Here is a 22,196-nt window from a genome sequence, read left to right as displayed (position 1 = left end):
TGGACTAGCTCAAATTACAGTATTTCTTCAGAGAGCAGAAAATAATACTTCCTCCCCAAAGAATCAAGGGAGAGGGATGATGAAACCAGATTTGCTTTTTTATTTATTATATCTAAATCCCTGTGAGTAATTCACCCAGTCATATCCTGTGTCACTTAGTGACCACGTAAAACTATTCATGTTTTAAAAGGAAATAACTGGATAATAACTGCGCTGTGTCTGAGCAGATGAGGCACCCCCTCTCTAATCGGAATTGAGTAAAAAACTTGCACCTTCCAACCTCCAGGACAGTGACTCAGATGGAAAATACTGCATTGGCATGTCCAGAAAAGAATGAAAATCATATCTAAGGCAATGCTTGTTTCTAGGAAATAACCCCCACATCTTGGCTTGTCACTCTCTCCAGTCACAGCAGTGAGTTCACAATACCTGAGTTTAACTCAAAAATCAAGTAAGTGTGACCAGGCTCACTCAGTTTTATTTATTAAAGCAAAATTTCAGTACCTCTGAGAGACATTTAGATATTTTCTCATCTTTGAATAGGCCACTCCACAGGCTGGATGCAGGGACACAGTTCGGAAAAAGTTTCCATTTTTCACCAGGTCCAAAGCAGAGTCTGTTGGTGCAGAAGAGTTAAGAGCTGAATATTCACAGACACCAAAAAAAAAAAAAAAAAAAAAAAAAAAAGGGATAAATCCCTGCTGCCATTATTTCAACTGCAATGCTCTGCAGCAGGCAATGCAGTGCTGCTCCTCAGTAAGGAAAGGGTAAGAATTTCCTTGGTGGGAGGATGAAGTCCTGTGGTACAGAACTAACTACATGCTTGTAAGAAATACTCCAAAACGGTGCAAAATGGATCAATTTTCTGCAAAACAATTATTTTTGTTATCTAAATCTTTATTTTATAGCTTCTCGGAATATTGTATGAAGAAAAACACCTCAATTTACAGAAAATAAATGTTCTTGTGGTAAGTATTTACCTTTTCATGGTTTTATCTGGTTTCAGAACTGGCAATACAGCAGCTCAGAAAAATAAAGAATAAATTATACATACTCTGCAGAAATTAATTAGTATTAGCTTCCAAGCCTGGCAATCAGAGCTGCTGGATTATTTCCCTGCATGAATAGCAACTTCCAGTTTGGATCTTAACTTGCTTTGCTTTGCCCTCAGCCAGTCACAGAGCAGGAACTGAACTGAATAGAAATAGAAAGGGCCCCAAAAAAGATCTAATGATCATACACTGTTATTCAGGGACATTTTGTCATTTCACAATGACATTCCTCTACAAACAACCCTTGCTCTCTGTCTTCTCTGTTCTTCTGTGTTTCCAAGTGCAAAATTGATGTTGCAGAGCTTAAGTAATAAATATGGTTTAGAGGAATGAGGTGTGCTGGGCTAATATATACACACAGCTTTATTGACATGTGAAATGTTTGTTTGAATGATTTCATACTTCCATGGTATGATGAAAATTCATTACAAAAATAGGTAAAAAGTCAAGTCAGAGGTTTTTAGCCGGAGCAAATAAACAAAAGTCTACAATTTACCCTTCCCCTAAAGTTAAACTAACTTCTGCCAACAATAACACAACATAACTGTATCAACAGAATTATATCAACACTTCTGCTGTTTCAATATGAAGTTCAAGCATCTGCTAACAACTTATTGCTTGTTGTTGTTGCTACTTGGCCAGATCTTTTATCTGTATACAACGTAGTCATGCCAGAGTTCACTCTCTTTTCAGTACTTATTTACTTTTCCCACACTCTGCTTCTAATTTTCTCTCTCAACCCACAATAATTTGACATTTCTTATGGGCCCTTTTGTCAGGGACACTTTTCTCCTAAGATTCTCAGTCTCTTCACAAATGAGTTTCTTTACCAGAGCACTTCTTTAGAGACTGGATGTTATAGCAACAGAGGGGTGATAGCTGGGGTGACAAAATACACATGTACAGATAATTAATTCACAAAAGAAAACACAGAAACAGTCTTCTCTTTGCTGAAAATAGGCATTTTAGGGTTTTTCAAAAAATGGGTGAGAGGCATTGGATAAGTACATTAAGAAATGTTATGGAAATCAGTTTATTCAGTGTAGGAGTAAAAAACAAGCAAGCAAAAACCTCTTGCAGCCTAATTCTGCTAGGGAGAGGGTGGGGTTTTTTATGCAAAATCTCCTCTTATCTTGAAGACAGCAAAGAAAAAAGGAGAAGTCATGAATTCCCTTGGAAAGCAAGAGTAGGTATATTAAAAGAAGTGTACAATCACCTGGGCCTCAAAAGAGAAACAGTTCTTCAGCACTGTCTGTGCCAAGGTGTTTGCCCAACCTGTCTCTCAGAATTGTCAGGATAAGGATTTTAAATCCCACCTGGGATATATGCTATTGAATTGCGTGGGAAATTAAAGAAATTAGCAAAGCTGCTTCACTTAAAAACATAGCAGCTCCTAAACACTCCAATCTCTCTGGACCAGCAGAATGCCTCTTGCCTTGGCTGGAAACAATGAAGGATCTTCCCGAGTTTCCACACAAACACACCTCAGCCATCCATAGTTCAGGACAGCCCCGCACTTTGCCATTTTTGCAGTCCCCAAATGAGTGATTTTGCCCAAATGTCCTGGTGATTGACACCTCCCCGAGAGCTCTGCTGAAATTAATCTTTTCACGCTCTCTTTGCCCTGCTCCTGCAGCAGGGACCGTGAAGTCAAAGCTAAGTCTGAAGCACTCCCAGGCTTCGAGCTCCCTCTGCAGTATTTTGCAAGGACTCATCTTGCCTCGAGAAACCTGAGGATTATTTGGTTAGGAACCAGATCATTCACAGCACTTAAATTTCTGGGACACTTTCACTGAAATCTGAGCTGCCCCAGTAAATAATTTCTATTAAGTTTTATTCTGACACAGAAGCGCTTACAATCTGTTAGGCTCGCCTAATACTTTCTTTGCCAAAGCCCCACAAATTGCTTCCAAAGGAAATCACTGGAATAAAGCAATTTATTGCTTGGGGTATTTTCATCTGTGAATGCATCCAAGTCAGGTTCAGACAGAATAAAAGACCCTGCTCAATCACTCTGCCTTCCAATAGGAGTGAGTTTAAAAGCATTTAAGAATCTTAATTAAATATTGATTTGTGTCTTTCAGTTTCACATTTGTTACTAATTTAGACACCTTTGGAATTACATAAATGTGCAGCATCACTTTCACGCTCCTCGTACCTCAGTGCTGAATCTGGCCACCAGGTTTGTATGAACCGATTAAAATCTCAGTTGATGCTGTTTTCAATTGTATGTCAGGGTATAGAGAATAAAGGTATAAATTGTGCTGATTTGGACTTCTGTCACGTAGATTTGTCTCTGGATTCGGCTGGTTGCCACCACCAGGCACCATGTGATTTGTTCCCTCCTGTTTTGTAGAGTCAACTTTGCTGGCAAAATTCAAAAGAAATTTTATTTAACTGGATTTTATACTTCTGATACCATTACAAGGGTTACTCCTGCTTCATAAATTAATGCACACACAGCAAATATATTTCTCCTATGCTACCCTTTTTTTTCATGTCTTTCTTTGAGTTTAAAGTATATTCAGGGCTGCAAAAAAAAATACACCTCTTAAATCAGGCACATCTTGTCCCAGCTCAGATTCACAGTGGCAATTCCTCTCACTCTTTTCTTTACCACGAGACCCTGTAACAAGTTAATTCCCTCCAGTGTGTAGCATTTAGGGAATAAACAAAAATATCTAGTGGGTTTATCTAAGGAGGGCTTGTGCCTGTGGGAGTTTTAGAAATGTTTTGGGGGGTTGGTCTTCACGTTGGAATGTGAGTGGAGATGGAGATGAGGAAGATGATAGTGTTCAAGTCCATTTATCAGTCAGAAACCTTTCTACGATGAGAGAACATAGGTCTGTGAGTATGTTGTAAGAATAATAAATTAAAGTGTGCTGGAAACAACTTAGGAATGGGGTAACTTCGGGAATCAACATGCCAGTGCTCACAGAAGGAACAAGAAAATCTCTGAACTATCTACATGTGCTGAAAAGAAAAGCCAAAACGCACCTACAAAACAATGGTATGAACTTGATCTTTTCCATTTAAGAAAAGTTCACAACCTTCCACCTTGTATAAGGGCCGCCTCTAAAACACAGGGACTTAACATTTGCCCTATTTCTTGCCTTTTAAAGGTCAGGAGGTACTTTGTGTCACAATTAATCTTCGCGAGGAACAAAGGCCAGGCTGCATGCCCTGTGCTTCCAGGGAAAGGCTGGGGGTCTCTGGGGGCAGCAGGACTACACAGGGAGGGCAGAACCTGCTTCCCTGAGCAGCTGTCAGGCCATGGGAACGGCATCTCTCTGGGAGCAGGGCTCTGCTGGGGCCTTTCTTGCTCTTGGTGGAGAAAGCCATTTATAGAATCATAGGACCATGGAACAATTAAGGCTGGAAAAGACCTCTAAGATCATTGAGTCCAGACATTAACCCATCACTGCCAAGTCCACCACCAGGTCTCAAAGCGCCACATCTGTACATCTTTTAAATCTCTCCAGGGATGGTGACTCCACCACTTCCCCATGGCAGCCTGTTCCAATGCCTGTCCAACCTTTCAGTGAAGAAATGTCTCCTAATATCCCACTTAAACCTCCTCTGGTGATTTTCTTCTTGTCCAGCCCCTTTTCCTTGGGAAAAGAGACCGAGCCTCTCCTGTCTCCATGCTTGTCTCAGTGAGCCATGGCGAGCCAGAAGGTACCCCCTGAGCCTCCTCATCCCCAGGCTCACATCTGTACATCTTTTAAATCTCTCCAGGGATGGTGACTCCACCACTTCCCCATGGCAGCCTGTTCCAATGCCTGTCCAACCTTTCAGTGAAGAAATGTCTCCTAATATCCCACTTAAACCTCCTCTGGTGATTTTCTTCTTGTCCAGCCCCTTTTCCTTGGGAAAAGAGACCGAGCCTCTCCTGTCTCCATGCTCGTCTCAGTGAGCCATGGCGAGCCAGAAGGTGCCCCCTGAGCCTCCTCATCCCCAGGCTGAACCTTTCATCCTTGCGCTGCTTTTCCTTCCACCTTTTGGGGAAAAAAAAAAAACAACTAAACCCACAGAGATTAACTCTTATAGGGGTAGGTGTTCACTAGAAGTCCAATGATTCAATATTAAGCAGGAAATCTACAGTTCTCCCAACTTCAGGCTTAGACTGGTGAGGTCACACCTTGAGTCTTGTGTCCTGGTCTGGGTTCCTCGATTCGGGAAGGCCATTGAGGGGCTGGAGCATGTCCAGAAAAGGGAATGGAGCTGGGGAAGGGTCTGGAGTACCACGAGAGGCTGGGGGAGCTGGGAAAGGGGCTCAGCCTGGAGAAAAGGAGGCTCGGGGGGGACCTTCTGGCTCTGCACAATTCCCTAACAAGAGAGAGCAGCCAGGGAAGGTCAGGCTCTGCTTCCAGGGAACAAGTGACAGGATAAGAAGACATAGTCTAAGCTGCACCAGCAGAGGTTTAGGCTGGATATTAGGCAGAACTCCTTTGCAGAAAGGGTGATCAGCCATTGGAATGGCCTGCCCAGAGAGGCGGTGGAGGCAGTGCTCCTGGAAGTGTTTAACAAGAGCCTGGATGTGGCTCTCAGCGCCATGCTCTGGTTGATGTGGTGGTGTCCGGTTATAGATTGGACTCGATAAGCTCCGAGGTCTTTCCCAAGCAAAGTGATTCTGTGATTCTGTGACCTGGCCACGGCTGAGGCACCGGGGCTTCTCCTGAAGCAGGACACCGGCCCCGCCGAGCTCAGCTCCAGCACACGCTCTGCATTCAGCAGCACCAAAGAAGCCGGTTCGTCTCGGGAGAGGTTCGGGGCAGAGAGTCCCCAACCCCCGGTTAGGCGGCGGCGGCGCCAGAACAACCCCTCCCCTCAGAGGCGGCGGCGCAGCCGCCATCTTGGGGCGGGCAGGCGCGGGGCGGGAAAGCCGCGGTGTCACGTGAGTTCCGGGCGGGTCGGGTGGCTATCCCGGAATCGTGCCGGTGTCTCTGTGCGGGTCTCTCCGTGTTCCCGGCAAGTCACTCTGCGCAAACAGGAATGGATTTCGTCTCCGGAGGGTTGGGACATGACGCCGAAATCCCCCACGCGCGGCCTGTGCCGGGCGCGGGCCCCCGCGCCGTGGATCGTTTCCTGAGCCTGCAGCATTCCATCTCCTCGGGCCTGACGGCCGCGGAGCTCGAGGCCATGAAGTTCCTCTGCCGCGACAAAATTAGGAAGCGAAAGCTTGAGACGGTGCGAAGCGGCCTGGAGCTCTTCAGCATCCTGATGGAGCAGCAGGTGGTCGCGCACAACAATCTGGGATTCCTGAAAGAGCTGCTGCAGCACATCAGTAGGGGCGATTTGCTGTCACTAGTGGTGCAGTTCGAGCAGGGAGAACTTCGTGCCCCTGATGATGATCAGCCAGATGAGCGTGAAAAACGTAGGTAGATTCTTATATAGAGCATATCGCTCCCCAGCAACCCCAGTAAATGTGTACATAAACGTCTTCCGGGGTGAAATCCCTCCCCCCCTTTTTATCTTACTTTTCTTTTATCTTTTGGGATTCCAAGTCTGTCCGGTGGCTTCTGTAGAACTCTCAGGATGGGCAGTGCAACAGGAGTAGTGGCATTTTGCTGAAATAAAACCAACAACTTCTAAGCGTTTTCTTGAGTTCCTTAGTAAATGCATGGCTAGCTTGATCTGTTTCTGTTTCAGGTCTCCTGAAAGCAGCTTTTGATGTCATCTGTGCCAATGTTGGGAGAGAGTGGAAGAAGCTGATGCGAGAACTTGGGCTGCCAGAGGTGAAGCTGGATAAGGTAGAGGCAGCCTATCGATTTGATTTGGAGGAAGAGGTTTTTCAGGCACTACGGGAGTGGCAGAAGTGGAAGGGGAAGGATGCAAAAGTGGCTGACTTAATAAAAGCCCTCCAGAACTGCAACCTGAAATTGGTAGCAGACAGGGTTGAAGAGAGGATCTCACAGGTGAGCACTGGAACCAACTGAAAACAGTGTAAAACTATGAATGAAAAAAGTCAGAGTGCCTTCTTTTCTTCTGGACCAAAATAATTATCACTGGCTGTTTATCATGCCATTTATTTATGTGCCTTAATAAGTTAATTTGTGCTCAGCTGAAAATTGACATGGAAACAGATTCCTTTCAGAGAGCACTCTGTAGTTTGATGCTTATTTCAAGATATTTTAATAGAAGAAATTGTCACGCTTTTGTTCTGCCACTCACCTGAAAAGATTTGCTTTGCTGCGGGAACTTTTCACATGCATCTCCACTGGAAATACATCCATGGGACACATCTGAGACAACTGGAATTAAAAATTTCATGGATTTTGTTTTTTTATGGCCTTTTATAAATACAGTGTGAAAGGGAGAAGGAGTAAAGTTTTCAGCTGGTGCTGGCTTTTCTCTTGGAGTAGCAAAAAATAGTATCTTAGGTAATTTGTCAAATACATGTGCTCTCTGTGAAAGTATATTAAGACAACTGTAACCTCAGACTGCAGTGCAAGAGGGACATTAAATATTGTGGTGGCTTTCTTGGAAAAAACGTGCCTGAATTTGAAGTCAAATGTCTGCACCAAGTGCCTTCAGCATCCCGAAGTTCTCCTGAAACTATCCAAGAGAGTGTGTCACACAGATGTTTACAGCAGCCTCTTTCCTTTGGGGCTCCGTGCTGGGCATCCTTCCGTGGCCTGTGTCACAGAGGCTGCTCGTGTGTGCTGGAAGGGGTGAGCCACTCACAGAGGGAGCAGGATTCGTGAGCCTGTGTCAGATGCAGTTCTCAGCTTTCATCTGGGACAACCTTCAGTCAGTGGCCTTCACGCCTCACCTACGGCTGGAGAAATTGCACAGTTGCACAGTCTAGGACATGCAGGGCTGTAGAGGCCTCAGGGGGAAGAATCCCATGAAATCATTACTGCTTGAACTGCTGTAGGATTCTGTGTTTCTACAAATATCTCCCAAGTGCCTGGCTAGACACTGGAAGAGGTTTTATTGCTGCTGCACCTGTGGGACTTCAGCTCTTTCCAAGTTGTTTTTATGTGGTGCCATTGCTGTGAAGACCGGGTGTTAGCACATAACTTGTCGCTGCTCTGCAGAAACATTGTGACACTGATCATTTTCAAGTTTTCATTGCATGTGGTGCCTCTTGCTCGAACACTGAGGCTTGAATACTTTATTGTAGTTAGTGGAAACTGCTGTAAGTTCACATGATAGAAAAATCATTTCAGTCAGAGGTTTTTCCCCTTCAATGATTCTTTTCCACATTCCTAGAAGTTCTCAAGGCCAGGCTGGATGGGACTTGGAGCAACCTGGTGGAAGGAGTCATTGGTTGGAACCTAGAGGAAGGAGTCATTGGTTGGAACTGGATGATCTTTTAGGTCCCCCCTGCCCAAACCATTATGTGCTGATTTGCAGTATCTTTCCAATTTGGTATATTTAGTATTACTGGTTGTATCCAAGCAAAGGAGTTGCCACTTGTCTGCCTTTTGGGCAGGCAGAGTTCTCTGAGTTCTTATTCCCTTTACTTGTATCAATTGTCAATTCCAGGCTCCCAGGAGGAGATGCTGAGCTTCAGCTGAATGACAAGCTCAGGTGTTTTGGAGATTTTTGTTTCATAGACATCAGAAGTATCCATTCTGCAGTGTCCAAAGAAAAGGATTGCTCCAACAGCTCTTCCTTCCTCCCTCTGAGCAATCCCTGGGAGCTGAGGAGTGGGAGTGAGCAGGATGTTATGTGAGTGCTCAAACAGCTCTGCAACAGCTCCAAGTCCAATCTCTGTTGAAGTGCTTTTCTCATCCACTTTTAATAAGTCTTCTGCTTCACTGAGGAGATTTATGTGGAATAGGAAGAGTATACTGCCCACTGCATACAGCCAGGATATTTTAGGACAATAAAATGTTGGTTGTAGCCAAGCACTCATGAGCTACAAGAAATATTCTGCTTCAGGAGGTAAAAACCTCTTGTTTCTCTAAGGATTTTATACATCCTTTTACTGTGTCTGAAAGCAGTGACCTAAACTGCATCGATCTGTGCCATGCCTTAGGGCCAATTAAGATTATTTTTATGAGATATTAAAATGTTATTTATGCGAAAGCAAAATCAACTGAAACAAAGGGAACAAAATCTTTTTATTGGGAGGAGGGATAAAGGGAACAATTTGTAAAGGAATGTTTTCTGATCCAGTTGACAATCTTTTATTTTCAAATTAAACACCTTGAACTCATATTTTTTATAACTTGGATTAAAATTTTATATTGTATAACTCTGTGTACATTTAATTTAAAATAATTCTTTTAAAAACCAAAATAAATGGAATGGGGTTTTTTCTTGTTTGATGGGATTGCTGTCTGCAGTTAAGATCTCTGACTGGGAGAAAGTGGATATTAAGGACACACTGAAAGCAAGGAGTGGTGCTAAACAGGCATTGTGTTACCTGTGCCCTTCTTGGGACATTAAAGACAAAAAGCAGAGTGTTTTGTCATTGAGCTTCTCAGAAGTGCTAAACAGGCTGCAGTTTGCCAGCAGCAGCAGCATTTGAATGCTGTCACTCAGGGAGGTATAAGGAAAGAAGGATTCCCTCAGGAGCCCAAACTCGAGTCCCAGTGTGCCTGGGAGACAGGCTGCCTGTGGGTAGGCTTCCTTCTCTACTCCTCTGCTAGCCATGCTGTGCTAAGGATATTATATTTGTTTTATAATTAATTAAAAGCCTGGCTTCTGGTTTAGTCCAAGCTTGGTCAGGCTTTTAGAGGACGTGCTCAGAACGAATTGACAGAGTGCTCTGTGGAGTGTCAGCCTGCACTTAAAGCTGTGAGTGAGTAAGACAAATAACTTAATTGCCCATTTTATCAAATCCTTTAGGATGCCCTGCAAGAGGATCTGCCTGTGAGGAATTACTCAAACCTTTTTCCTTTTGGTCTCGTGAGAACAATCTTTCCTCACAGCCTTGAGACAACAGCACATCAAAACATGTGGAGAGTTAAAAGTGCCATCTCGTGAGAATTCTCATCTTGGAGGATTGTTTTTTCTTGTCACTTCTCAGTCCCTTTCAGCACTTGCTTGCTGTTGCCTATGATTTTTGAAGATACCAATTATAATCACATATTGAGGTGGTTATCTTTTTTTAAATTGCATTATTTTCATTACTGGGTTAAAAGAAGTTTTGTAGACTATTAATTAAAAATCCTTTTACACAAATTGGTTGTTGTGAACATTTCAGATACAATGCTTTGGTTTCCTTTTCTCCATTCTCCACACTCAGGCAGCTGCATTTCCTCCAGCCTTTGTTTCATTCCTAAAATAATTATCTCCTTTCTGAAATCTAATTGCTTCATTTAATTGTTTAATGCAGAAAGCTTAATAACAGACTGTGTCTCCGAGCTCTCTCTGGTGCTCAGCATGTTCTTAATTCAGGCTTTTTGGCTGAGTATTTTTCAATTCAAATTTATTTCTAATCATGCCTTGTGCCCTTCTTCTGCATGAATCACTTGTATCCTTAAAATGTGTTCTAGCACAAATATTTTTCTAGGTTGTCTTTGCTCTTTGATTTATTGCTTTTCTCTGCCGGTGTTTTGGTGCTCTGGTGGAACTGAGAGAAATTAGCTCACTGTTTCTACCATAAAAGTAGGAATTGTGGGGGTGAGCTGAGGGTAGGGGAAGGAGTTGTGAGGAGAGGTTCGGGAACTTTTGGAGAATCTGTGTTTCAATAAAAACTGTTGCAGCTGAGGATTATTGCTTCACAGGATCGGGGTGTGTTGCAACGTGTACTGTAGGTTCAGGGAGAGAAGGAAGCAGGGCTTCACTCAGCTGCTGGGAAAGGCAGAGTCATGCAGCTCTCTCGTGGGAATCTGCGTGGAACCAGCTCTTAATCATTAAATAGTCCCGTCCACAGAACCATTCCTGCTCCTGCCTCATTCCTGAAAGCATTACACATGCCTCTCTTAAAGCAGGCTGAAGTGAAAACAACAGGCTTGTTCTTGTGCAACATGATGTAACAGACACCATTAAAATCCCTGAAGCTGGCCATCCTAGTTGAGTCTGAATTCAGTGACTTGATGGGTTTTGGAAGCTGAAAGCCTTTTCCGAGTGCTCTGTGTGCTTGTCCAGCTCCTGCGTGGATGGCAGCTGAGCTCTCCTTTCCTTCGGTTCCTTGTGCTGTGTTGGTGCAGGTCACAGAGCTCCAGGCAGCTCTCACAGTAAGCAGCTCTTGTAGCAGAGTGGAGGGGTTTGTGTGTGTTCTGTACTCGATAAAAAATAACAACTCCAAGGGAGGTCTTGAGGCGTCTCCAGTGCAATCTAATAAAAAAAGTGCCTTTGCTACGGAAAGCAGCTTCATGTCAACTTTGTATCTCTGCTGAGTGCTTCAAAAAGCTGTCGGACTGGTATTTTTTATTTACTACATAATGCTCACGCCTTCAGAGCGGGCACTGGTGTTGTGTGAAGTTACACAGACATAAAACTGGACCATTGTCATGGGAGATGTAAAAAACACCCAACTGGGATTTTCTGTGGGAGGGGTTTCATTTACAGGTGAGCCTGGCTTTGGAGAATTTCTACAGAAAGCAACCATCTAGCCATTAAAAATGCTCACAATTTTTCAAATTATTTCTTCTCTATTTCATAATTTTGCTAATCCTATTGATTGCAGCAGGAATATTAACTTTAAAAGATTTATTTGCAGAATTTAATCTGAGCAGTTTTTATTGCGGTCTAACTTCTACAAGGGTTGTAGCAGCTATTCTGCAAGCGTACACACCACCTGTGGCAAAAGGGAAGTACAAAGTTTAAATTTCTTTACAGAAATTGGTGATTTTTGTATGCAAACCTGGTACTAGATTTTATTGACAGTGAGCATATCAAGTGTGAGAAAGGTCTGACATAAAAATGAAACTATAAAACTGTTCTTGCCATTAATGTCAGTATGTGAACAACTGAGCTAAATCTTCTCTTTTTTCCCCTCCCAGTCATCTTCTGAGAGGTGCTTTCTGTCACTCCCAGGCATATTGCCAAATTTTGAACAGAAATTGCCTAGAAAATGTGAATTAAAAGGGTGCAGCACTGGTCTGTGCCTCACATCCCACATTGTTTAATTTATGTTCTGCTCAGCGTAAGCAGAATTTATTCACAGCTTCTTGGCTGTGAAATCCCTAACGTGGGAAAGCCGGGATAGCCTGAATTCCCCCCAAAGCCAGGGTTGCCATGGCAATGCGAGTGCACGGCAGTCCACGGGACATGTGGCTGCAGCACGCTGCCTCCCGGCCATCCCAGGCAGCCCGCAATGCTGGGAAGCTCTCACTGATCGTGGGATTTGCTGCACTCTCCACTCCGACCATGTCAGGAATCCAATATCCGAGGGCAGGAATGGAAATGAAACTTCTCGACGAATTCTCTCAGTTCCACTTCTCCCTGGAACAAGACATGAGAGAGCAGGGCTCCAGAGAGAGCAGGGCTAAATATTAAAAAATAATATAATTTTTTTTTAATTTTGTCCTCAGCACCGGTTTAGTATATGGTGCTTCCATTTCTGTTTCCAGCTGGAATGTTAAAGCTCCTGCCTGTGTGTGTCACTGCATGTTTGTGCATGAAGCAGCTAATATATATGCAGATTAATTAAAACTAATTAGAGCTAAAGCCAGCAAAGTGCACATTTCTAACGGCTGCGTGCAGCTCTGTTACACGGCACCTAATTAAGTTATTCACTGTGGACCTGCTCATCCAATTTTCTGTAAACCATGTTCTACTTTTTACAAAAAAGGAAGAAAAAAAAAAAAAACACAACAAAAAAAACCCAACTTCATGTGAAAAAACTTATGTCTGAATCTTTAAATCAGAATGTCAAAATCCACATCTGGCCTGTGAATTTTCAGGGGTATTAAATGTTGAACTGTCTTTTAGAGGACTGTGTTTATAAGGCACTTCACCTTATGCAGTATTTTTTTCCCTTAATTCCTGAAATGTCATGGTTAAAGCTCTCCAGCCCTGACTGACTGAACTTTTTCTCACATGACTCAGTGGCTAAGGAAGAATTTAAACCCCTTATTTTCACATCAGAGCTGAGCAAGAGGCAACCCCACACCCTGGCCTTTGATTGTAAGAGTAATTCTGTGGATGGGACCTTTTTTTTTCCCACCCTGCATCCAATAAATAAATATGCTGGGGAATAAAGGTGCTTAGGCAAGGTTCCAAACAATCCCTGAGCTCAGGATATGGAACTGATGCCATGTACTTCCTCCAGCCTCTGGGGGTAACTAAAAGCAGCTGGAACATGGCATAATGTACCCTGATCATGATTTTCTCCCTAGGAATATCTCCTCCTTCCACCTAATTTGCCTTAAAGTGGGAATGGAGGTGGGAATCCTCATCAGAGATAGAAATCCTCAGCTCTAGAAGTTCCTGATTCTTCCCTAATGGCTTCTGCTGGATAAGATGCTGAGTGGTGTGAAAGGACCAGATCATTTTGCAGCTTGTCAGCCAAAGGCAGATTTGACTCCTGTGAATTAAGGTTTACAGAGGTGTCTAGACCAACAGTCTCAGAGAAAGTGCCATCACACAGCTACTTAACCAAATTTAATATCAACAAACACCTTAGAAAATCCAGAGTTTGCTTTACGCACAATGCTTGTCTGTTTCCTAGGATAGTATTTGCACTGGTTTATGGCTTATTACTTTTAGGGTTGATGGAATTTAGGCTGAACTGACTTTTTTTGAGATGATTTCTTTACTAATGGGTGATTCAAATAGGCTTGAGGTAGGTCTTCTGCCAGAAGGGGCCTCACCAGCAAGTCTGATGTCTGTTCCTCGGGTCTGACTTGTGGGGAGCTCAATTTGTTTTGTGAGGGCTGAGAAGTTCCCACAGGCTAATTCAGAGGAATTAGAGAAGGAATTACAGAGAAATCACATCCCAGTTTCTTTTATTTAAAGGGTACCTGGAGTGCCCCATAGGCTTGTCCCATTTTCTCCTTTAGAGGTTACTTTCATCCCTTATCTCCTTCCCACAAACTCATCCCCCAACTCATCATTAAATGCTGAATAATTCCAACACTCAGGCCTGAGGGAGGACAAACCCTCATTTTCTTGGTGGTTTGAAGAGGACTCTGACAGTTCTTGAATCACCCCTGGTTATTCAGACAGCCTGTTCCAGTGGTTTTTCATGCATTCAAACAAGGTACAACACCCTCAGCTAGAGAAAAATGGGCACAGATGGAATTGCCATGGTACCTGTAAGCAGGTCAGGAGTATCCTGGTTCTGCAGCATTATCATGTCAGATGTCACAGCAGCAGTGGCAGCTTCCTGGTTTGGTTATTTGGGATTTTTTCCCCATGCAAAGAGAAGGAATGGGGGAGCTGCAGGCCACAGAGAGCTGCCAGCTTCTCCCAGTCGTGTATTTTTGTACTACAAAGGTGGCATTATTAAAGGCAGACAAAAAAAGCCTCTAAATCATGCAACCAAAGTGAACCCTAGAAGCTGAAAAACCCTTCCTTTGTGTACTCGGAAACCTTGCTACAACCTAGCCGGTGTCTGGATACAGAGGCTTTTCTGCAGCATTTTGGCTGTAACTGAGACATGCTATCTCCATGAGCATTGAAAACTGGGAGCCAGGAACCATCCCCATTGCTGTTGCTAAACATTCTGACCTTGACAGGATAAAACAACCCAATCCAGCAAAGCATTACTGGATTTGACAGATAAAAATTTAAATTATCACTGTCTTTGTTGGCATAACATTTGATTATTCAGATTACAGAAAAAAATCTGGTACTGCAGAATTATTTGTTGCATCACTTATGCCTACATATTCCTTTATTTGCTGAATATCCATGGGCATGTGGCAGCTAAATGCTGAATATTCATGCAAGGAACCTCACTGCTTGTACATGGCTTAAAGATATATTCAAATTAAACTGGTGCCATGTTATTTTGGTGAAAGGAAACTGCACATTTAATTACAGGAGAGAAAAAAAGTACTGGACATGAAAATTACGTGTCTCCCAAATACTGATGTGCTTGTGTGTGTGTGTGTGTGTATCCACATATTTGTGTGTGTATGGTGTGTGTTTCCATTTGCATACACACACACCCCCCTCAGTGAAGTTATTTGATATAATCTGGAAAACAAGATTTTCTTGACAGGGCTATTTCTCAATACTCCTTCTCCAGCTTCTGTCTGTCCCTTATATGCTCTGTACTGCATCTGTAAGGAAATATATCCCTATGGCAATCTCCAAGAGCAGCCTAATTCTGGTAGAAATAAAGGTGGTATTTCTGGGCCAACTCATTAATAAAAAGTACAAATTCAGAGCCATCTGCTGCATCTCCAGGATCAGCCAGAGCAGGAGTGATTTTGAGCCATTGTTTTTTTTTCTTACAGGTTTAAATGCAAGAATTGGCTTAAATCCTGGTGTACACTAGAGCAGTTTCTGCGATTTTCAGCATTTTCCTTCAGTCTAGTGTTTTGAGTCAATACAAAACCCATGATGCTGAAATTAACCTTCTGTTCTGTTCCCTGCTGCGTCTGCTTTTGCAGGCAGCAGCTGCAGATAACGAGGAAATTATCTAAGAGAAAAAAATTTAGAAATTTTACATGGCCAAAGTAAAAGGAGTTCTGCTTGTGCTTTTCCAGTGCCCTAAATGATTCCAGCACCAGGCAGCTGAGTCCCTGCCACTTCAGTCTTTGGCTTCACAGGTAAAAAGTACAAAGAGCAAGTTAGTGCCAAGTTCCTCGATGGCTTTTGTGGTGAGGGCAGCACTTCAGCTGAAACTGCCAGATTAATCTCACCTTGGCTAGACTTATTATTTCCCATTTGTGCATAAATAAATGCTAATGATTCCTGGAAGTTTTAGGCATTGTTATTTAAAGTTGTTTGAGAGACAAAGGGAAGGTATTGTTTGCATTTGGGGGAGGACCTGACCTTTGTTTGGAGTGCTGGATGATTGATTGTAACACGAAAGGAAAAGGTGAGGAGTGTTCTTGTAGCTCTTTGTGCAGAAGCTTAAGCATGTTGTGGGAGCTTAACTCGCAGGCCTAAGCTAGAACCAGCTCATAAGTCAATATTTCTGTTGACTCTTTTAGACGTGGATTACAGTGCAAACAGGTGCTGTGGTCAAAGGGTCTTTAATATGAACTGTGTTCAGGAGAACAGGGAATTCAGCTTAAAAATAAATCAGTTTCCCTGCTAGTTGTGGTACATATGAATAATATCAGGGCTGCTGGTTTCTTCTATTATGAGTTATTCCCTTTTATATCCTATGCATGTTATTCTCACTTCGTTTAGGATTAGTGTAAGACAATGACAAGGTTTGTTCAGCTGCTGTCCACCTTCCTAGAATGATGATTCCTAACCAAGAGCAGGGAGAGGACAACCTTTCAGAGCTTTTTCTCGTCTTTTGGTTTGTTTCTAAGTTACACATCACGTCACCTTACCTGCAGTAGCCAGATAGTAAATGACTTTTTATTTAGTAACAGCCAGCCTTAATTAATTGTAATTTGACAAAAGCTGTGTAAATACCTCTGTGCAAAGGAACAACGCATTCAGGCAAACAGAAAAAGGGGAAAGGAACACTAGAGTGACTAAGAGTGTTATCTCACACAAGGCAGGGACAAACCTTTTGTTGGTAGCTGAGTCAAAAACACGTGGAGACCTCAATGGCAGCTGAGGACACACTGGATGAAACCTCAGGTGCAGATAAAGGCATTCCTGTAAGGAGCCTGAACTCGGAGTGACCCGTGGGGATGGGTTGAGCAGCAGAATCTGCACACACAAAGCCTGACTCCAGCTGGAGGAGGCAGTATGAGCTGACCATACATTTTACAGATGATGTTTCTGTGTAGAGGGAAGGCAAATTGGGCCAGATTAGTAACAGACACTCTGCCAGCCAAGAAGGGATGCAAGGCTTCACTGTGCTTTTATTCATCATTAAAATAACAGATGGTTCTGTAAGGACTTAAGCATCTTTAAACCATTAATCTCAAAACTAGGATATCATGGCAGAACTAAAATTAAAATTTCAGACAGAAATCCTAAAACTCCCTTACTTTAGGGCACTGTGAGTCCAGCAATAGGGATAACCCATATGAGCAAGGCAGTGCAAAGGCAGCTCCTGCTCCTGTTGGCATTAGAGAGGATCTTGCCTTCTCCATGAGGATCTCCTCTCCACAGCATCTCACCCAGTCCATGTGCTGTGTGCTCTGGGTTTATGGATTTGCAGGGAATTTGCTCAAAGTTACGATGTTTTCTTCAAAAGCTAAGGATGAGACAACTCACAACACAGGGGTAATACTGGGTTAATAAGGACAGGTCAATATAGAAGGAAGGGGGAAAGGAATTTACTTAAAAAGAAGCCCCCTTTTCTATATTTCCATACTTTTTCTTGATATTTGTTTCAAATTGACTTGAGCACTGTTCCCAAAGGTCTTGGGTTTTTTTTCCTCTGGCGAATGTAGAGTTGCTTTTTCTGAAGCATTGTCTGTTTTCCCTGAAGGTTTTCTTCTGACTCTGATTGCTTTTAAATGTCACTCTGCTGCTTTAGGCTGCTGGTAGGTGGTCTGAATGGTTGCCATTAGCTGGCTTATACCTATACTCATTTTCTGTGTCAGATCCTGACCTAGTAACCTTCTTCTCCAAATGTCAAAGGTGAGAATTAGTCTGAAATGACCTGGTTGTCTAGGTACAATTGCTACTAGTCAGAACAAGAAATCATATTGGGAACTGAACTTTGACAGCACTTTAATACACCATTATTGGCAAACAGTTTCATATGAGCCTTAGGCTCAACTTGAAACTGGAAATGGTTTTTTGCCAAACACACTGTTGCCATTGCAAGTGTCCACAGTTTTTGTAATCTTTATCTTTTGCAGTTTGCTTTATGTCTTCATTTTGAGGTCATCTTGCTTTTTAGTCACCATCTCAGCCAATTCATTTTAGCAAATTAATATTCCTAGTAAATACTGTGAAGACAGTGGGGAGTTCTAAAATGGTGAAAATAAACATTTTAACTCATGCATAAACTGGTGATTCACTGAGAGTGTTATTTACATTTTCATTTGCCTGTAAGCTGAAGCTGGTTGCACAAAAATCCTTCAGCCTTGTCACACACATATGATTTGGGACTAATACCTTCCCAACATTATCTTCAAACACAAGAGTTAATGCTTCAATTCAGTGTGCATCTGAATAATGAAGGTGGTGATTGCTGCAAACAATTTAGTGCAGGCAATGTGCATGTAATGAAAGGTATGTTATCACTTGAAATCTAGTCAGGTAAGGATTAAAAATAGGCTTAAGTACTATTTGAGGTCTCTTTATTTTTCAAATGCTTTTATCTACTATGAAGGACTAATAGTAGAGGACAGAGAAATTGTGATCCACTTTGCTCAGTGCCTACTCCATAGCCACTTGAAAAAGCAAGAGCCTTTGCATAGCAGACAAGGCAGAAAAAATTCCTTTTTTTTCCTCCAAACACTGATTTACAAGAACAGAAATGTTACTTCACATGCAAATCCTTTTTGTTTTCCTGTAGTTGGACTATTTATAAAGTTTATTAAATATATTATTAAAAGAATACAATATTTTTATTTTTCTATTACCCGGTCTCAAAACATTCTAAAAGCCGAACCCTCAATATTGAAGTGATCCAGGTAGAACCTAATTGTGGAGAGAGGAGAGGAGAGGAGAGGAGAGGAGAGGAGAGGAGAGGAGAGGAGAGGAGAGGAGAGGAGAGGAGAGGAGAGGAGAGGAGAGGAGAGGAGAGGATCTCAGTGTCTGTAGACTTCACTCTGTGATCAACCTGTCTGTATACAGGGGGTTAGGAATAAAAATAACAGCATTCTTTTCTCTTGGAATGAAGACAGGCTGAGGGATTTGGGACTGCTCATCCTGGAGAAGAAAAGCCTCTGGGGAGACCTTAGAGCCCCTTGCAGTACTTAAAAGGCCTACAAGGGAGATGGAGAGGGACTTTGGGCAAGGGCATGGAGTGACAAGTGGGAATGGCCACTGGAGGAGGGTGGGTTTAATTTAGATATAAGAAATAAATTCTTTGCTGAGAGGGTGATAAGGCACTGGCACGGGTTGCCCAGAGAGGTTATGGACTCTCCACCCCTGGAGGTGTTCAAGACCAGGCTGGACAAGGCTTGGAGCAGCCTGGAATGGTGGAAGGTGTCCCTGCCCACGGCAGGGGGTTGGAACTGGATCATCTTTAAGGTTCCTTCTGACCCAAACCATTCTGTGTTTCTATGATTCTCTACCCTGAGAGGCTGCCATGGCTCTGAAGCTCTAGGCTTCAGTCTTGCAAATACAGTAATTGAATTGCAGACCAGTTAAAATTACTGAGACAGACAAACCGTGGGCTGCTAAATCCGCAGCAATGAAGCCAGGAACAGCCCTGCTCATTTCTGTGGACAACCACATCCATTTCCCTTGCTTTCCTACAGCAACAAGCTGTGTTGATCCCACACGTATCCAACACCCAGATTCATCTCATGCTGCTTTAGACATCTGAGCACAGCTCCCACGGCAAGAGTCCAGCTGCCCTGGGCTCCCTCTGGAGCCAATGGGAACAGACAGGCACCTGGAGCAGGTGATTCATGGACCACACCAAAGCTCTGAATCATTCCTCCCATGGAGTGGCTCTCTGGCTCCACTGATTACAGAGGCAAGCCAGGGTAAATGGGTTCATGCTGTAGGTGGTCAGCCAGGTGGAATGTATCCAGACCTGTTCTAGTTAGGCAAGAGCTGCATTATCACTGGAAACTGAAGGATTCAGCTGGTTCTGAATCCTTCAGTTTCTTCTTCTTCCAATATTATTCACAGCTACATCACATGAATATGGCCTTTCAGAAAAATATTATAATTTTAAAAATATTTAACTAAATAATGTAGAGCTCTATTGCCCTGAACTTGCAACTGAATGCACTTTTAGCTTGATACCTTTCATTATAGCTATAAACTATCTGAAGACGTGCTGAAATCAGTCTACACTGAGGGAATGTACTATGTTTGAATTGGATATTAGGGGTGTATTTCATTTCTGATTGAAATAAATGACACTTGGCTTTAGAAATTCTTTCTAGCTCAAGGGGATTTCTGCTGCTGTAAATCCATACAGAAAAGACAGCAGGTGCAATAATTCTGAACTGCAAATTGCACAACTGAAGCTGAAACTAAGCTGAAAGCCTTTTTGAGTTCAGCAGGTTTGTACTTGAGTGAGAATGTGTGGTTTTGGTTGCAGGAGTGACAGCTATATTAGAAAAACATTTATGGTCTTGACATAGGTATGATTCCCACTAAAATAAATTGTGTAAGTTCATCTGTTCTTTTAAGAGTCCTCTCCAGGTCTTCAGTTGCTTTGTAGAGACTTTTCTTCCTAAGTCCAATTCAAAAACCCTCTTCGGTTTCAGAGCAGCCAATTCCCATTTGATTTACACCTGCCTGAATCCGTCACAGATCCGTGTAGACCCACATGGTATAAATAAAATGTCAATGTAAAGGACTGTGCTGTGTCGGGGTTTGTAGAAGTCGTGGCTTCCATTGCCCAAGGGCTGACACATTTACTGGTGCGCTTATCTTTATACATGGGCATAACCATTAATTACCTCTGTCCTCTTCTCCACAGGCCACCTTCCAGCCTCTTCCCTCTCATTCCTTCTCCCTCAGGCAAAGTGCCTCCTCTGTCTAGCAACCTCTGGAGACTTTTTTTTTTTTAATGGCAACAGAATGGTCCAGGTCACGTCTATCTACTGACAAAAGGATAATCAGTGCTGCTGGCAAAAATCGTGTTCTTGCATCTATTCACTTCGGTATGAAATGCCTGAAATGTGTTCAAAATGCCCTTTGCTGCTAAGTCATTAAGTCATCTGTAAAGGACAAGGATTAAATAAGGTACCATCAGCTCGACTCGGGAGGGGAAAAAAGACTGCGTAGGCGATCTTGGACTATTTTCAGCAGAGGTTTTGTGCTAGCGTGGGGTGGCTCTGAGGCTCACAAAGGAAATTTCGGCAGCAGTGAAGCGTGCAGCCCTCAGCGGGCAGAGGGCGAGCTGCGCTGGGCAGCAGGCGTTTGTCCTCAGAGCCCGCGGGCAGCGCAGCTCCGGCCCGACCCCACCTCACCCCCAGCACGGGCTGGCAGGAAGAGCCGGCTGCTTTGCTGAGCTTGGATAAACATTAGGATCTAATTTATCATGTGACAGGAAAGGAAACCTTCCTCCCCCCACCCCCCGTTTTTAACAGCCTTTGTTTGAATTTCAGTGTGTGGTTTTTGAGGTGTAAAGAGTGGAGAGAGATTTAACCTGGGTCTCTGGACTGATTACTTTGCTGTCAGCTGATGTATGTGGGGCTCTTTCCAGACACATCCACAAGTGTTACATCTCACTAAATGACATGGACAGGGAGCCAGACCTCTTGCTGAACTTACAAAAGAGACATCACACTCATTTAATTAAAAAGATCTGAGCTGCTGGTGCTCTTCATGTCGGATGGTATATCCCGGGTTACATGCCCGGGAGAAAAAGAAACTGTTTTCCTTGTACTACAAAGTAAATAGGACTGAGAAATATTTTGGTATTTGCAGAGCCTGGGATTTCTGACTTTACCATTCCACCTGCATTTCGTGCAGCACGGAGCATGTTGCAAAAGACCTGGTTATTCACTTTTTTTCGCTAGAATTTCAAGTCCTGGCCTTCCCCACTGATCTGGTAGGAGCTTTGGTGGACTGCACAGGGGAGTAGCATCAGCTTTAAAATCAGGCCTTTCAAATATTTTTGGGGCACCTAAGGAACTCTGCCGTATCCACAGTCTGGGCTCTGCGTGACAGTCACAGTGTGGTGCCTAAGGAAGGTATTTGCAGTATGACACATGGGAGGCATATTCCTTAGCTAGGATATTCTGGATGTAGGTTCCCTCCTGGACTAAGCCATCCTTTTGGGCATGAATAAATACCTGGCTCTTTACAGTGCCTCCTTCTCACGTAGCAGACATTTATATGCTGTGGGAACTCTGTTCCCACCTGAGGCTGAAACCCATTTCTCAAGAAAGTGCCTAACCACTGGCATTCCCACCCTCCTCTGAAACTTGTGTACAGAGTGATTCGAAGGTGACAGAGATAAAGGTGACAACTCCTTGAGGCTGAGGAGGGTCTGCAGCTAAAACCTCCTGCCTCTTGGATGGGAAATCCAAACACGGAGATGAGCAAGCTGAATGCGAGTGTCTG

The 22,196-nt window shown here is 43.3% G+C and overlaps 1 protein-coding gene across 1 annotated transcript; it reads left to right on the top strand.

The window, feature by feature from the left end:
• Nucleotides 1-5,966: 5,966 nt before the first annotated feature.
• Nucleotides 5,967-10,678, top strand: FADD (Fas associated via death domain). Its single transcript, XM_041412838.1, has 2 exons — nt 5,967-6,429; nt 6,705-10,678. Exons 1-2 carry the CDS (start codon nt 6,048-6,050, stop codon nt 6,989-6,991), a joined length of 669 nt encoding a protein of 222 aa, XP_041268772.1. The 5' UTR covers nt 5,967-6,047; the 3' UTR covers nt 6,992-10,678.
• The last annotated feature ends 11,518 nt before the right edge of the window (nt 10,679-22,196 follow it).

Source organism: Onychostruthus taczanowskii, unplaced genomic scaffold (assembly GCF_017590055.1).
Source record: "Onychostruthus taczanowskii isolate IOZ18803 unplaced genomic scaffold, ASM1759005v1 scaffold101, whole genome shotgun sequence".
NCBI lineage: Eukaryota > Metazoa > Chordata > Aves > Passeriformes > Passeridae > Onychostruthus > Onychostruthus taczanowskii.
Note: the sequence above shows the minus strand (reverse complement) of the source record. Positions and strands in the feature narration are given on the sequence as shown.

Coding starts and splice junctions, on each gene's coding strand:
- FADD (XM_041412838.1), top strand. CDS start 6,048: ATGGATTTCGTCTCCGGAGGGTTGGGACATGACGCCGAAATCCCCCAC. Junction 6,430..6,704: donor GCCAGATGAGCGTGAAAAAC/GTAGGTAGATTC, acceptor TTTCTGTTTCAG/GTCTCCTGAAAGCAGCTTTT.